Raw genomic sequence first — 15192 nt, 5'->3', positions numbered from 1 at the left:
TGGACCGCCAAATGATCAATCGGCAGAATAAAAACTAAGCGGTGGCGGGGAAACGGAGTATCGTTGAGGACTGGTGTGGGCACATTGCGGCTGCGGGGGGTTGGTAGAAGCTCCAGGTAAGTGAAACTTTTTATTTAATACGGTTTAGGTTCCTTTAAAGGTCCTCTGCATGGCCCTGATGGCTAGTCTTAGTACATGGACCCCTTAGTTTCACAGCTTGAAACTTGCATAATACATCATCACACCATTCCATCCCAAGCAAAATCCGCTGCTGATCTTTAAATTATTCAGGGGTTGCATAATGTGGAAAATGAGAGAATGGGACAACATGTTTTAATGAAGGCATTTGCCTGCTGCTAATAACAGGCGTCTAAACCCCCATTATCAGCCTCTAGTGCTATATACAGAGGTCAGTCACACCTGCATTTTGCTCCTTTTACAGCAGAGATGAGTGGAGTTTGCTAAGCTGCTCCAGCCGTATGGTGGGCAGGTGCTGCTTCTCTCCTGCCTGCATCAGCCTCCAGCTGTATGAAGCCTTCTCCGGGGATGTGCTTCTGCCAATCACAGGAGCCATCCCTCCGTGTGTGACGGGAAGAGATGGTGGGTGGGTGGCTGCTATTGTTCCCTTGCCTGACTGCTAGCAAAAGAGAAACAGCTTGGCTTCCTTCTACTAGCATCTAGGGTGGGACCAAACAAGTGCATTCTCTGAACAGCAGCCACTTCTGCCTCTCTGTCTTCACATCCCTTCCCCTACAGGCCACAGACTTTCTCCCTGCAGCCAGTGAGCCTACATCTGCTCTCCCTTTCCCCACATACTGGAGCACTTATGTACGACGACCTGTACATCCATGGATTCGAAGACTCCGAGGTGGTAAGTGCAGGAGTTATTCAGCAGCATGTTTTCCCTTCTGTCATTCCATGAAGAGGCTTGTTCTTCCTCACTACCTCATGTGTACCTGGCCAGATGACCATCTTCCTTGCTTAGATTGCCTCTCATGGCTGTTTTACAGGCTGTTCAGTTTCAGATCACCATGCTGGCAAAGCAGGTGTTAATACTGGTAATCAATTATAAAATCAAGTTGTTAGAATATAGGCAGCGTTTTTCAGATGGGCTGAATATTTTCTCAGTGTGTCAAATTAATTTATTACACAGAACGAGTATACAGTATTTGTACAGCTCTAGTCGATTGCATTGGCCTGCAGGAAGGTGTGTGTGCCAAGTATTAAAGTGTGTGTATATGTATGAGATATTGTCATCAGCATTGCCACAGTGAGAGAAAAAGTAGGTAAAAGGAATACAGGTCAGGACTAGAAAGGCTTGCTAGGAATAGTTGTCACATTTGCAGAGGTAATATACAGGAATTGAAACCTGAGACCGACATACTAAAGGGTGGCTTCTGGAAAATTAATATTGCTTTGGGAATGCTACCTGTAGCAGTTTCTTGCACAGAATAGAACTTGCAAGTCTCCCTTTGTTGGTATTAGAAACAACAGTCCTTAATTTACTTTGCTGAAAAATGCACTGTTTGTTGTACATCCAATCTTGAGTTTGTATTACTAGCTGAAAAGTAAGCATGAAGCTATTCCAATGTAAATCTTAATGTATTTGAATTTCAAGATTGTATGATTTTCTACATTATGTGCTCATGTGCAGCACCAGGCAGTGGCACCTGTGCATCAGTGTTAATAATGCAATCATGGGAAATGATTGTACTGATTTGGAAATGGATCCAGGGGCGCAACTGGAGGGGAGCAGCAGGGGGCCCAGGGCTGGGGACTTCCTCTGATACAGGTGTCTATACTTCAGGTCAGGTGTCTTTGTGGCTGCACTTGTTATGGATGGGAAGATCATGATGTCCATACTTGTTTTATGACCCTTGTGAGATGGTCCCCACAGCCAGGCAGTCCACCAAAGGGAGACAAGAGAACATTGAACAGGGCACATCAAAGTTTCACTGGGCGGGCGGAAGGGGTGGGGGGGGGGGGGGTTGGGTAGTAGGGGGGCATGGAATGTAGTTGCGCTACTGATTGGATGTAACTAATTCATATAATCTGTAACTGAGGACTGTGGATGGTTGATCTCTCAGGACTTCTGAATTAGTGATTACACCGTACCTTATACCCTTTTGGGAAAGAGGCATTGTAATGTCACACAGGTCACAATGTGGCTACTTATTGCTCATTTACACATTGTTCTGGGCACTGTAATGTCCGGTCACATAGATCACAATATGGCTGTACATTGCACACTGTAATACCTGGTTGTCGGCCACAATATTGGTGACTTCTTGCTGTACATGTAGATATGCAAACAGTGGCTTGGCTAATGAGATATGAACCCTATTGCAAGTTTACATTGGGCAGCTTCAAACACTTTACACACAACTGATATGGTGCAGCAAAACCTGCCAAATATATCCATAGTGTCCACTGTCCAGCAGCTGTAAGCAGGGGAGGGGAACAGTTTTATTACTGATTACCACTATTCAAAACATATGTAGAGGTAATAATTGTCACTATAGCACCAATGAAGATGTATTACAGCATTGAGGGTGGGCCCCTAGTGGTCCAGGGGCTCTGAAGCACTTGTAACCTCTGTATCCTCCATTGCCCCATCATTGCATGCAAGCACTTCATAAAAGTGGAGTGATCATTTAAAGGGACAACTCTCAATAGTAGTTCAAGATACAATGCTGTAGGTTGCATGAAGGTGTTGCCACCTGCATAATAGCCTCATTGCTTTCTTGGAGTTTCATATTAGACAGTGAATGTAAGAACTGATTTCACTGCTTTCAGGTGACGGCTCCAGCACAAAAATATTGAGGAATGGTGAAATATCTCAACTCCTAGCTGCCACTCAGGGTTCAGTTTACTGGAGTCAGATTTGTTTAAAGGGACCCTGAGCAGTAGCTATAAATGAAATCGGTACATACCTGGGGCTTCCTCCAGCCCACCGTAGGCCGCGAGGTCCCCCGGCGTCCTCCTGGCTGCTCTCCCGGTCCCGATGGCCACTTCATTACTGGCGATACCTAGGCCTAGTGTCAGCCCGACACTTCTTGAATGGTGACGCTATGCGTCACCACGGCGGCCGGCATGACAGTCCTGCACATGCGCAGTTTTTTAACTCTGAGCCACGCGGGACTGTCATGCCGGCCACCGCGATGACGCGTAGCGGCCGGCATGATGATGTGTAGCGTGACACTTCAGGAAGTGTCGGGCCGACAATCAAGCTATTCTGGTGTGCACCAGCCCTAACTCGTTAATTACTTGCACACAGTGGCGTAGCAATAGGTGGGGTGAAGGTTGTGATCACATGGGGGCCCTTGGACCAGGGGGGCCCCAAAGGGCACTCCTTCAACTGCAGTACTAGCTCTCTATTGGTCCTGTGCTGGTAATAATCAATTCTACAGATGCTTTGAATGGTAGTAATCATTAAACAGTTCCCCATCCCCTACTTGCACCTCTGACACTGTGGTTGTCCTTGGCAGGTTTTGGTGCACCGTATTAATTGTTATGTATAGAGTGCTTCGGGGAAAAGTGAGGGGGGCAATGTAAAACTCACACTGGGGCCCAGAGCTCCTTAGCTACACCACTACTTGCACACTGAAAATATCAGATTGAAGGGGCACTATGGCAAAAAATTGTAAAATGTAAAATATGTGCAAACATACAAATAAGAAGTATGTTTTTTTCCAGAGTAAAATGAGCCATAAATTACTTTTCTCCTATGCTGCTGTCACTTACAGTAGGTAGTAGAAATCGGACAAAAGCAACAGGTTTTGGACTAGTACATCTCTTCATGGGGGGATTCTCAGAGATTTATTTATTTTTAAAAGCACTTAGTGAATGGCAGTTGCTCTGTCCAACAGCCAAAAAACTGTGTCGCGAGCAGGGAGGCTGGCCAGCATTATTGTTTAAATCCTTTTTGGGGAATATCTTTATAAAGAATAAAAGCCTTGCTGAGAATCCCCTATGAAGAGATGGACTAGAGACCCTATGAAGAAATGGACTAGTCTGTTGTCACTTCTGTCAGATTTCTACTACCTACTGTAAGTGACAGCAACATAGGAGAAAAGTAATTTATGGCACATTTTACTCTGGAAAAAACGTACTTCTTATTTGTCTATCTTTGCACATACCGTATATTTTAAATTTTTCGCCATTTATTTATTTATTTTTGTATTTATAAAGCGCCAACATATTACGCAGCGCTGAACATTAATTTAGGTTACAGACAATATTTAGGGGTGACATACAGCAATATGACAATACAGGAATACAAGAAAACCAGATTACACACCATAGTATGAGTACCAGGTAATGCTTAGTCAGTCACTGGATGGAGCATGGAGATTAGGCAAGTTAGGTTCACTCAGATGCATAGCATGGGTTCACAGTAATGGAGGTGCATGATCAGGTAAGACACAAAAGGAGGAGGACCCTGCCCAAAGGCTTACAATCTAGAGGGAGAGGTAAGGACACGAACGGTAGGGGACCAGAGTTCAGCTGTGGGTTTAGAGCACTTGTGAGGGGTAGTAGGCCAGAGTGAAAAGGTGAGTTTTGAGGGCTTTCTTGAAGATGTTGAAGGAGGGGGCTGCCCTAATGGGTGCAGGTAGGGAGTTCCATAGTGTTGGAGCAGCTCTTGAGAAGTCCTGGAGGCGTGCATGGGACTGGGTGATGCGGGGGGCGGTTAGGCGAAGTTCATTGGAAGAGTGTGTACCTCTAAGTAAGATCGGAAATGTAGGTATAGTGCCCCTTTAAAGAACTGGAGGCCCTCCAGATTACCTGGCAGACTGTTCTAGTTTACATTCCAGCTGTAACAGAGGGGAGGCTATTTAGTGGTATTCAGAGACTGTATTGAGTTGGGCTTATGGGTGCTAACAATGCACACTTGGCGTGATGAGTTTGTGATTTTACTTTATGGCCAGTTCTTGCTGTATGTGAAAATGCATGCAGTTATGTCCACTCTGCTGGAATCTTGGTTGCCAGGGTTCATGATTGCTTGTTTACATGTGTTCTAATGAATTGGAAATGTCTGATGTGCTTACCACTTGGTTTGTGCTATTATTCTGCCTTTCATCTTCAGAAAATGGTGCTTTCCCAAGCTAAAAGTCATACTGCATTAATTAGCACAAGAGTCGGTGTCATCCTCACAGAGTAATGTTCTGTTACTGGAAAAAGATGAAACAAGTTTACTATTGTACAAGATGTGGCAGTGTGGGAACGGCATGGGGATTCCTGGCATGCGGCACAGGGGACTTGGGGTATGGGGAGGAGTCAGGACTGTGCCAATTATCTTACAGTACAGTGGAGTCATGTGACACTAGAGTTGAAGAACCTCGTAGATGTATATGGGGGAGCACAGACTTTTGCAGGGGAATGGGAGGGACCAGTACTGAAGAGATAAAATCAAACTGAAGTTCTGATAGCTGCTTCCTAACCCAGTAATAATGAGATAAATTCACACTACCTTAGTTTGATTTTTTTTCATTTGTAATGCAACCTGTACTCGATCTAGAAGCATTAAAAAGAGTTGTGTTACTTTGACCAAATGAGAGGAATCAGTGTTATCACACTGTGTTTATTCACAGGTTCCCTGCTGACATGGGCACTTAGGACTATCACTGTTGAGGATGTAGCGTGTGTAATGCTGCCCCCAGTGTGTCTCCAAGAGATACGGAGTGCCAGGTTGTCTAGGCGTTGTTTTCCTTACCCCTCCTGCTTAAAGACGCTTTGCATTGCGCTGTGCCGTCAACCCTCCTCCCCCTCCATAGCAATAGAACTGATCGCTAGCCTACATGCAAGCAACGCCTCAGTACAGAACTCGGACCAGAATTGTCACCTTGAAAGGTCAGTTGTGCCTGTGTATGCACCATAATGGTGTACAGAAGTAAGGGGCAACACTTTCCTTTTATTTACAGCGCTGCAAATAAATAAGGTAGCTTGTGTCATGTCTCCCCCTCATCTTACTGTGCCCATAGACAGGAAGTACAGTCCCCATAGTTATGCAAAAAGTGAAGAAATGTAATTCATAATTCCTTTAGTAAAGCTCACACATTGCTTGCAGCTTACATGGAAGCTAAATAAGCCCTGTCATCACCTTGAGATGCTTCATGCCCTGTGCTTACATATAAAGAACCACTATCTCATAAAATTAAAAAATTAAGTGTATGCATATGTATAAAATGTACATTGGTGCCAAAGTAAACTGCACTATAAATTACTTTTTTTTCCTATGTTGCTGTCACTTACAGGAGGCACTAAAAATCTGACAGTTTTTGTCTAGCCCATCTTCTCATGGGGAATTCTCAGGGCTTTATGTGTTTTCAAAAGCACTTACTGAATGGTAGTTGCTCAGTCCAACTGCCAGAATAGTGTGCTAACAAGTAAGGAGGCTTGCCGCCCTCTTTGTATGGGACCTTCACAGGGATTGCTTTTGTAAATAATAAATACAGGTAGTCCCTGGTTTAGGAACGCCCGACGTACGAACGACCCGCTGATACGGACGCCCGCCGACCCGCTGTGATGACGTCACGCAACCAGGGACTACCTCTTCTGCTGCCATTTTTTAAAGCAGAGTAGGCGCATCGGAAGGCAGATAGGGGACATCTCACCTGTTCCACGGCGGTGTAAGGTCCCAGCGTGCTGCCCGGAAGCTGTGCGGCTCGTCCTCTCTCCGTCCACTGTTCCCTGGCGGCTTCACATGCGCCGCATAATGATGCAATCAGGAAAAGCCCCCTAGTGGCGTCTCCTCCTGATGCGTCATTATGCGATGCATGAGAAGCCTCCGGGGGGACATTTAACAAAGAGAGAGGACTGGCCGCACAGCTTCCGGGCAGCACGCTGGGACCTTACACCGCCATGGAACAGGTGAGATGTCCCCTATCTGCCTTCCGCTGCGCCTACGCTGCTTAAAGAATGGGGGCAAAGGTGGCTGGCACAGCGTCCCGACTTAAGAACGGATTCAGGTTAACAATGAACCTACAGACCCTATCTCGTTCGTTAACCAAGGACTACCTGTACATTCCTGAGAATGCCACATTAGGAGATGGCCAGACCCCTCAAACCTACTGCTGCATCTGCTGCCCTAAAGTGGCAGTGGCTCAACACTTTTACAGGGCCCTACTTTAGCCTGCCATCAGTCATGTCTCTCCACTTATGGGCTTTGCCTGCCATGTGAGCTGCTGTATGTATAGGAGTGCCAGCCTGCTTTGCCTGAACTCTTCCCATCCTTCAGCTAGACAGTGACAAGGTTTGGAAGAAGTGCCTGACTGCAGTCCCAATGCAGTGGCAGTGGCCCTCTATACCTTCTGTACTATGACTGGTGATGGTCAATGAGATGCAAATCAGTTCTCCTTGCATTCAAATTTAATGTAAATGTTACACAGCTTGAAGGTGGAGCAATAAAAATTGTCAGGAAGTTATTCTGATTTCAAGCTGTATATAATTTACATGAAGTTTGAATGAAGGAGAAATTATTTGCATCTCATTGATTATCCTTAGTAAGGATGTTTCAGGCTGAGCTATGCCCCGAGGTGATGGGGACTGGGAGCAGAGGGCTGTGGGGAAGGAGGGGGCAGGTCCATACTCTGCATCAGGCCCCAGACATCTGCCACGCTACTGCTGGCATAGCATTCTTGTACATTCTTTAATACAAGCTGATTGCCTTGAACACGCATTATATGCGTACCATGACTTTTTTTTCCTTTATCACTAGTAAGAGACAACTGCAGAGTGAATGTAGAGTCTGTACTCAGAATAAATTGTATTGCTGATCGCATCCCATTTGGCTTGTGTTGTGCTCAGCATTTGTTTCTATGCTGCTGAAATAGTGTAAAAGGTCTCAGAATCAGCAAGAACACTGTGTTTAGATCTCATTATTAGCTGCATTCAGGACCTGCAGCATCCCACATTAAGCATACACTTTATACAGTCCTGCTGAATAGCGCTAACCTCTCTTATTATAATAATAATATAAATAATAATAATCCGAACAATTGCATAGTGCTTTTCCCCTGTGGGACTCAAAGCGCTCAAGAGCTGCATCCACTGGGACGCGCTCAAAAGGCTACCCTGCAGTGTTAGGGAGTCTTGCCTAAAGGCTCCTTACTGAATATGTACTGACCCAAGCCAGGATTCTCATGTCTCCCATGTCATAGGCGGTGCCCTTAACCAATAAACTATCCAGCCACTGTATGTATGCATTACTTTATACAACTGTCTGCAAATTGTTCATTACGTTTTATTTTTAAATATATGAAGTAGACGGGCTTGATTCACTAAGACAAATAGCACGCCTTATCAACGTTAGCACACCTTATCAAAGTTAACACGCCTTATCAGAGTAGCATAGCGAGCGCTACGAACCCGCAGGGGCTCAGGGCAGGACGAGTGGAGCTCTCGTCATTGCCAATTACCAGGCAGAAGTTCGCTATGCTACTACGGATAAGGCAAGTTAACTTTGATAAGGCATGCTAACTTTGATAATGCATGCTAACTTTGATAAGGCATGCTAACTTTGATAAGGCATGCCATTTGTCTTAGTGAATCAAGCCCTGTGTGTTTTCTATAGTTCACTGTACTTCCATTATTGATAAGCTGTTGTATTTGATGGGCTGATCATACATGGGAAGATCTTACATAAAATACCTATCTTACATTGGGCTATATTCACAGAAGAACAGTGAACTTAGCATGGGCAGATAGCACACGCTACGTATACTGGGATTTACCCTATAGGCTTGATTCACTAAGACAAATAGCACGCCTTATCATAGTTAACACACCTTATCAGAGTAGCATTGCAAGCGCTCCGAATCCGCAGGGGCTCAGGGCAGGACGAGTGGATTGCCAATTAGCAAGCATAAGTTTGTAGCGCTCGCTATGCTACTCTGATAAGGCGTGTTAACTTTGATAAGGCGTGTTAACTTTGATAAGGCATGCTATTTGTCTTTGTGAATCAAGCCCTGTGCATGTTACTTACTTTGCACATGCAACACTTACATGAATTGTGTAACAGGCGACGTAAGTGATGGATGTACTGTATGAAACGAGTTACACAGTTTGTGTAAATAACAATCGGTATGTAAATTGCATAAATCACTGTAAACTTAACATACACCTTTCTTTTGTTAATATTCCCCATTTTGTTCCTAATTGTGGGGGCTTTTGGGTCAAGTATGGATTCCCTCAGCTCTTCCTAGTAGATTACTGTGCAATGATGCTACGTCTACTTGGCTTGTGGCATGTTATATTGAAAGCAATGGACTCAAAAGTTAATCACGGTTTCTCTTTCCCTCTCTCCATTTAATCATGGTCATCAGTACAGAAAGAGAGGGGTACGGTAAGATGTTGAGAGGCATATTATACAGCAATAAAAAAACCCTCTATTAGCACAGTGAAGAAGGGTGCAAGAGGAACTTTACAGAAAGATAGTAGTGGGGGGAGGGGGGAGGGAAACGCGATCGCAGGGACATCAGAGAGTGCATAGAATGCAGTGTATAGTCTGTTTCACCACAGCATCAGCCACGACCCTAATGTTCTATTTGAGAAAAGGTGAAGATTTCTCATGGGAAAGGGTATCGGGTACTGATTAGGATGAAGTTCAATCCTGACGTTCCTCTTCAAGCACATTAGATAAACACTGCTGCTGGGTTGAAAAACAGCCTAAAGGGTCCCATACACTGAGCCGATTAGTGGCCGATCGATCGAAATCGATCGATCGCAAATCGATTGACCGGCCAATCGATTTGCGTCCGATCTGGCAGGCTTGAAAATCTAGGTCGATCTGTTGAGATTGCTTATCATTTTGCATTGGACCTAATGGAAATCTGATGACAAAAAATGCCATCAGATCGATTTTCAATAGATTTCATACTGAAATCTATTGGAAATCTGTTCCTAGTAAAAAAATGTTCCTAAAGCCCAATCTACACGATGCGATTCTTTGTACGATTCAATTACGATTCGATTTACGAGTCGATTAAATCCGACATGTCTGATAGGGATTCGATTCGATTCAGTTCGATTTGCAATTGCAAAACAATGGCAAATCGAATTGCATCGAATCGAATCCCGATCGGACATGTCGGATTTAGTTGAATCGTAAATAGAATCGTAATCGAATCGTACAAAGAATCGTATCGTGTAGATTGGGCTTAAACACATCAGATAGATCAGAAATCTATCTGATGATCTATCTGCTGCTAATCTAACGAGTGTATGGCCATTGGCCACCTTAACAATGTGATAATAAATGTCCAATAATAAGGGTTCTTGGACACTTTGACCAGTCTATGCTGGGAAATATGTCTGGGTGATAATAGCTCATATGATTCGAAGACCATTGGATCCTGGATGACTGTTGGCACATGTATGCATGCACAGCTTCTTGACATGCACTGCATTTGGGCGTCTCCAGTCTGTTTCTCCAGATCATGTACAGCTTTGCAAATGTCGGTTTGTAGCATGCACAACATTGCATGCTGGGAGAATCATTAAGGTGCCCGTACATCAGAAAATGTATGGACAGATCTCTCTCTGATCGAATCTGATCAGAGAGATCTGTTGCCTGCTTATACACCACAGGCCGATCCCCGATCAATTTCAGCATGAAATCTCTTGAGAATTGGCCTTGTGACGCGGCATCTGCCGCCTCACCGCCCCCTCCCGCACTGCCCCCCTAATGTAAAATGTTCCACCCACCATGCCCTGTGCAGTATACTTTACATGTCTGTGTCTGCCGCTGGCTCCGTCTTCATACATGCATCCTACGTAGTTTCAGGCGTATAGGTGTGTGACGTCACACGCCCACGGTACGCCGGCAACCACTTGAGTTGGGGCACATGCATGTGGACGGAGACAGTGGCAGACACAGACGGGTAAAGTATACTGCGTCACAAGGCCAATTCCCAAGATATTTCATGCTGAAATTGATCGGGGATCGGCCTGTGGTGTATAAGCTGGCAACAGATCTGTCTCTGATCAGATTCGATCAGAGAGAGATCTGTCCATACATCTTCTGATGTACGGGCACCTTAATGATTCTCCCAGCATGCAATGTTGTGCATGCTACAAACAGAGGGGAGGGGGGAACAACACAAACATTTTACATTTGGGGGACAGCGCCAGGGATTCTGTCCTGTTCGTCACTTATACAGATATCGCACCACCATTACCACCAACCAAGTCGGCCATACATCTTGCAGCATGTCTGACCAATACATGCGACCAATTTCAGCCCGAAGTTGGTCAAATTGCCGATCTGGCATGCTCTTGGCGGCATTTTCATGTGATAATCGGATTATCGATCGGCCGCCAAGTCGCCTGATGTATGGCCACCTTTAGTGCAATGATTTTTATCTAGCATGTGTATTCAGCTTCACAGATATTTGATCTTCTAAAAATCTGATTGAACATAATCAGGATGGAGGACTATCATCTACCGTATTTACTGCAAATAACTTAAATAAATCTTAGATCAGTGATGTCTAGTGGAATAGCTGACCTCATTCTGTAAACAAAATAAATGCATTGTGAACACAAACAAGTAACATATTACTTCTTTATCTTTGCATTCTGTGCGTAATTTCTATTACATTCCAATCTGTCTGTAATGTATTGTTGAAATGAGTGGAGAAATGATGTGCTTTGCGCCACTCCCAGCACACTGTAGTATGGCAATGTTAGTGCTGATATCTGTATCGCACAAGATGGTGCTGAGTGCTGATTTCGCCGTGCAGCAGAAGGCTTTTAGAACGGCGAAGAATCAACACGTACGTCACTGCAGCCTTCTCCCCAGAGTGCTGACTACCACTGATGTCAAAACACAACACAGCCATCATCTCCAGAGGATGCAATACTAGGCAGAGGAAACAGATTTTATTCCAATGGCTTTTCAGTCCTACTGTGCACTGCTGCAGTATCACTGGAAATCTTCTCTGCCACTGGCTGAAAGCCATATGTAGGTAGCAGGCAGGTGCCACTGGGTGTATCAGGATTAGTTCAGACACACCTGGGAATTTTTAAAGAAAACCTGAACTGAAAACTAAGTCGAAATATACATACACCTGTCATACTTACCTCCTGTGTAGACTACTCATCAATCTCTTTCTCCACTCCTGTGTCCTGTTTGTCCACTGTGATCAATGCACTTTTCCATTCACCATTTTAAAAATGGTGATGAACCCGTAACAGGTCCCGGGGCAGCAGACTGTTAAACTGTAATATCGCCCACTTGAGCTATAGGGAAGCATAGACATTACCTTGTACATCAGTTGTCTTTTCAGTTAAATCTGAAAGCTACTGATAAATAACTGACAGCAATTGATCTATTTTAGTATCTTATCAGAAATGGAAGGAATCGTTAGAAGAAAATGGTGAGCTTCTGAGAGGAGCTGATGGCGAGATAAGAATGTAATATTCATTTGCAGGTAGATCATGTGTTTATTTTGAATATAATTTGACTCGATTCAGGTTCCCCTTAAAGAAAACCTGAACTGAACAATAAAAGTCAAAATAAACATACACAAGTCATACTTACCTCCAGTGTAGTCTACTCCTCAATCTATTTTTCCTCTCCTGCATCCTGTTTGTCCATTGTGATCAATGAAATTCTCCGTCCTCCATTTTGAAAATGGCTATTACCCCATAACAGCTTCCTGGTCAGCACACCGTTACCTCATGGCAATTTAATTAAAAGTGACATTTCCATGCAGCCATTTCTCTAGGCTAGTGACTTGTCTGCACACTAGCACTAAGCCCTAAACTGTTGCCCAAGGGATCCAGTCCCTAAAGTATCAGCAGGCTGAGAGATGTCACTAGGCAGTGGCAGCTAAGCAAGTTAACCTCCTACACACACTGGTAGCTACTAACAAACATTTCAAAGGGAAACAAGCACGATTCGCCACAACCACTAGTTCCAGGCCTGCTTTTCATGCACTGACTGTCTCATCCACTTTAACACTGCAAAAGAACAAAAGAAATGAATAGAGTTTACTTATTGTTGTTTTTTTTTTTATAACATTCAAAGATTCAGCTTAATGATTTTTCAATCATTTTAATAAAGCAAAAGAAAATGCATGGATGTATAAATAAAAAAAGGTTAAAGCAGGATTAAACTCTGACATAACATTCAATAAAAATGTGTTTTCCTACTTTTTGTTACCCATACAGCATGATATTTGCTTTTGTGCTCAAGTATTCTCATCGGTTTACAAATTACAAGTTCTCTAAGTACAGTTTATCTGTTCTGAAAGCTGCCATTGTAATTTATTGCATAGCTGCTGTATTTATATATTATAATGTATCCAGTGAGAATTCATCTTCTGTTTTCTCCTGTTGTTACCTTCTGCTAACCATGCAAGCTGAAGCACAGCAAGAAATGTTTACTAATTGTGGCTGATAAGGAAACATAAACAAGATAATGTAATCACTTGACATAGGATATAAGCTTCCCACTGAAGAAGAAAGTGCTGTGTTTAACTGTCTCAATTCTGTTCTACTGACATTTTTTTTTCTTAGAGTAGATTTTATGTACGAAAACTCCTTTGCCTGGGAGACCCAAAATCAAATTTCCAACCTTGTAATAACACGGATATTGATTCATATCTGCACTCTTTTGGGAAAGTGTCAGAAAGCACATCACGAGGAGTGAACCAGATATATGGCATCACTGCTGTGAGACAAAGCTCCTGATGCCTGTGTGGAGTTGCCACAACATCTTGCAGGCACCATCACATGATTAGGGGCACAGCTGGGCCTTTTTTTTTTAATCTTTCTAAGGCTCGGTTCACACCTGCATTAAAAAACAGTCAGTTCGCGGAACGGATACTGTACAATCGGAACGGATTCAAACGGATCCAATGTTAACCTATGTGAAGAAGTGGATCCTTTTTTAGGGGCAAAATCCACTGGGGGTGGGAGTCTGGGGGGATGTGAAGGCGCTGCCCTGGGGGGTGGGGGTCTGGGAGGATGTGAAGTCGCTCCATTGCGGGTCTGGGGGTATGTAGGGACGCTGTACTGGGGGTGGGAGTCTGGGGGTGATGTGAAGGCGCTCCAAAGGGGGTGGAGGTCTGTGGGGATGTGGGGACGCTCCACTGGGGGTGGGGGTGATGTGGAGACGAAGTGCACCTGAACAGGAGGGTGAGGGAGGGAGGGTTTCATACCAGGCTTCAGTCATCTTCCCTTTCGTGTCACACGTCGCGTCATGTGACTACCACGCTTCCTCCTTCCGGGTTGAAGGAGGAAGTGTGGTAGTCACATGATGCGACGTGTGACGCGAAGGGGAAGGAGACTGAAGCCTGGCTAGAAACCCTTCCTATCTCATCCGCCCGCTCAGGTGCACAAATCGGCGCAAAAGAGTGAAAACGAATCCGATCGACTGGTGATGAGATACGTTTTCACATATCCGTTTGCTACTGTGGACCAAGCCATATGGATCCGGTAAAGTGGAGACCGGATCCACTTTACAGGATCCGTTTAGCTGAAAATGCCAATGTGAACCAAGCCTAAACAAAAAAAGTTAAATTAATAAATAAAAGCTGTGCAAAAACTAGTGCTACTCTTGTTAACGATGTATTCAAAGTTCAGTTCCTGAAATCCATGGATTCATGTTATGATTTCAAAAAAATGGGATGCCCAGACTCCATTCTTCACTTTCAGGCACTGCATCGATTAATGTATGATGAATGAACTTGTGTCTGGAACGAGAGACTGAATCTGTGATTGCTGCAGTGGATGGGGGGGGCTGTGTTTGTCAGTTGTGAACGCTGGAAATATCCATCATAGGACTCCTAAGCTGTTGTAATGTCGGTGAAGAGTTGAGGATAATCTTTACTCTTATTTCCTGTAGTTGCAGCTTAATAAAGGGTGTGTGGCTTCCCCATACATGGTCGATACGGTGTTGTTATTCAGGCATATTATACATGGGACTTAATTTTAATGAGGTAAGATTAGAAGATTCTTTTTGCTGAACTGCAGTTTTCATGCTGTAGATAGTGGAGTTATTAATAATTGAATGCTTGTTTTCAGAAGCCTAGGTATCCAGGTCAGGCATATATACAAAGATGCTATCGAGCAAGCCGGTAATGCTGTGCAGGGATTATTGAGATGACATCTAAAATCAGACTTGTACTTCGGCCTAGACTCACACAGACATTCAGCACATCGATTGCAGCCAATTCACCATAACCA

At 44.2% G+C, this 15192-nt stretch overlaps 1 protein-coding gene across 4 annotated transcripts in view; it reads left to right on the top strand.

The window, feature by feature from the left end:
- The window catches only part of CACNB3 (calcium voltage-gated channel auxiliary subunit beta 3), a 292862-nt gene that overhangs the window by 127160 nt on the left and 150510 nt on the right, over positions 1–15192 (top strand). For 2 of the 4 annotated variants that reach the window (XM_068265201.1, XM_068265198.1), the window contains exon 1: positions 729–871. The exons of the other annotated variants lie outside the window; for them this stretch is intronic. In XM_068265201.1, coding sequence (XP_068121302.1) covers positions 827–871 — 45 coding nt within the window. In that variant the 5' untranslated portion in view covers positions 729–826. Of the gene's footprint in view, positions 1–728; positions 872–15192 lie in introns of those variants that run through there. 4 annotated transcript variants of the gene reach the window in all.

Source organism: Hyperolius riggenbachi, chromosome 2, assembly GCF_040937935.1.
Source record: "Hyperolius riggenbachi isolate aHypRig1 chromosome 2, aHypRig1.pri, whole genome shotgun sequence".
Lineage (NCBI taxonomy): Eukaryota > Metazoa > Chordata > Amphibia > Anura > Hyperoliidae > Hyperolius > Hyperolius riggenbachi.
The sequence above is the reverse complement of the archived record's forward strand: the minus strand, read 5'-3'. Positions and strand labels throughout refer to the sequence as shown.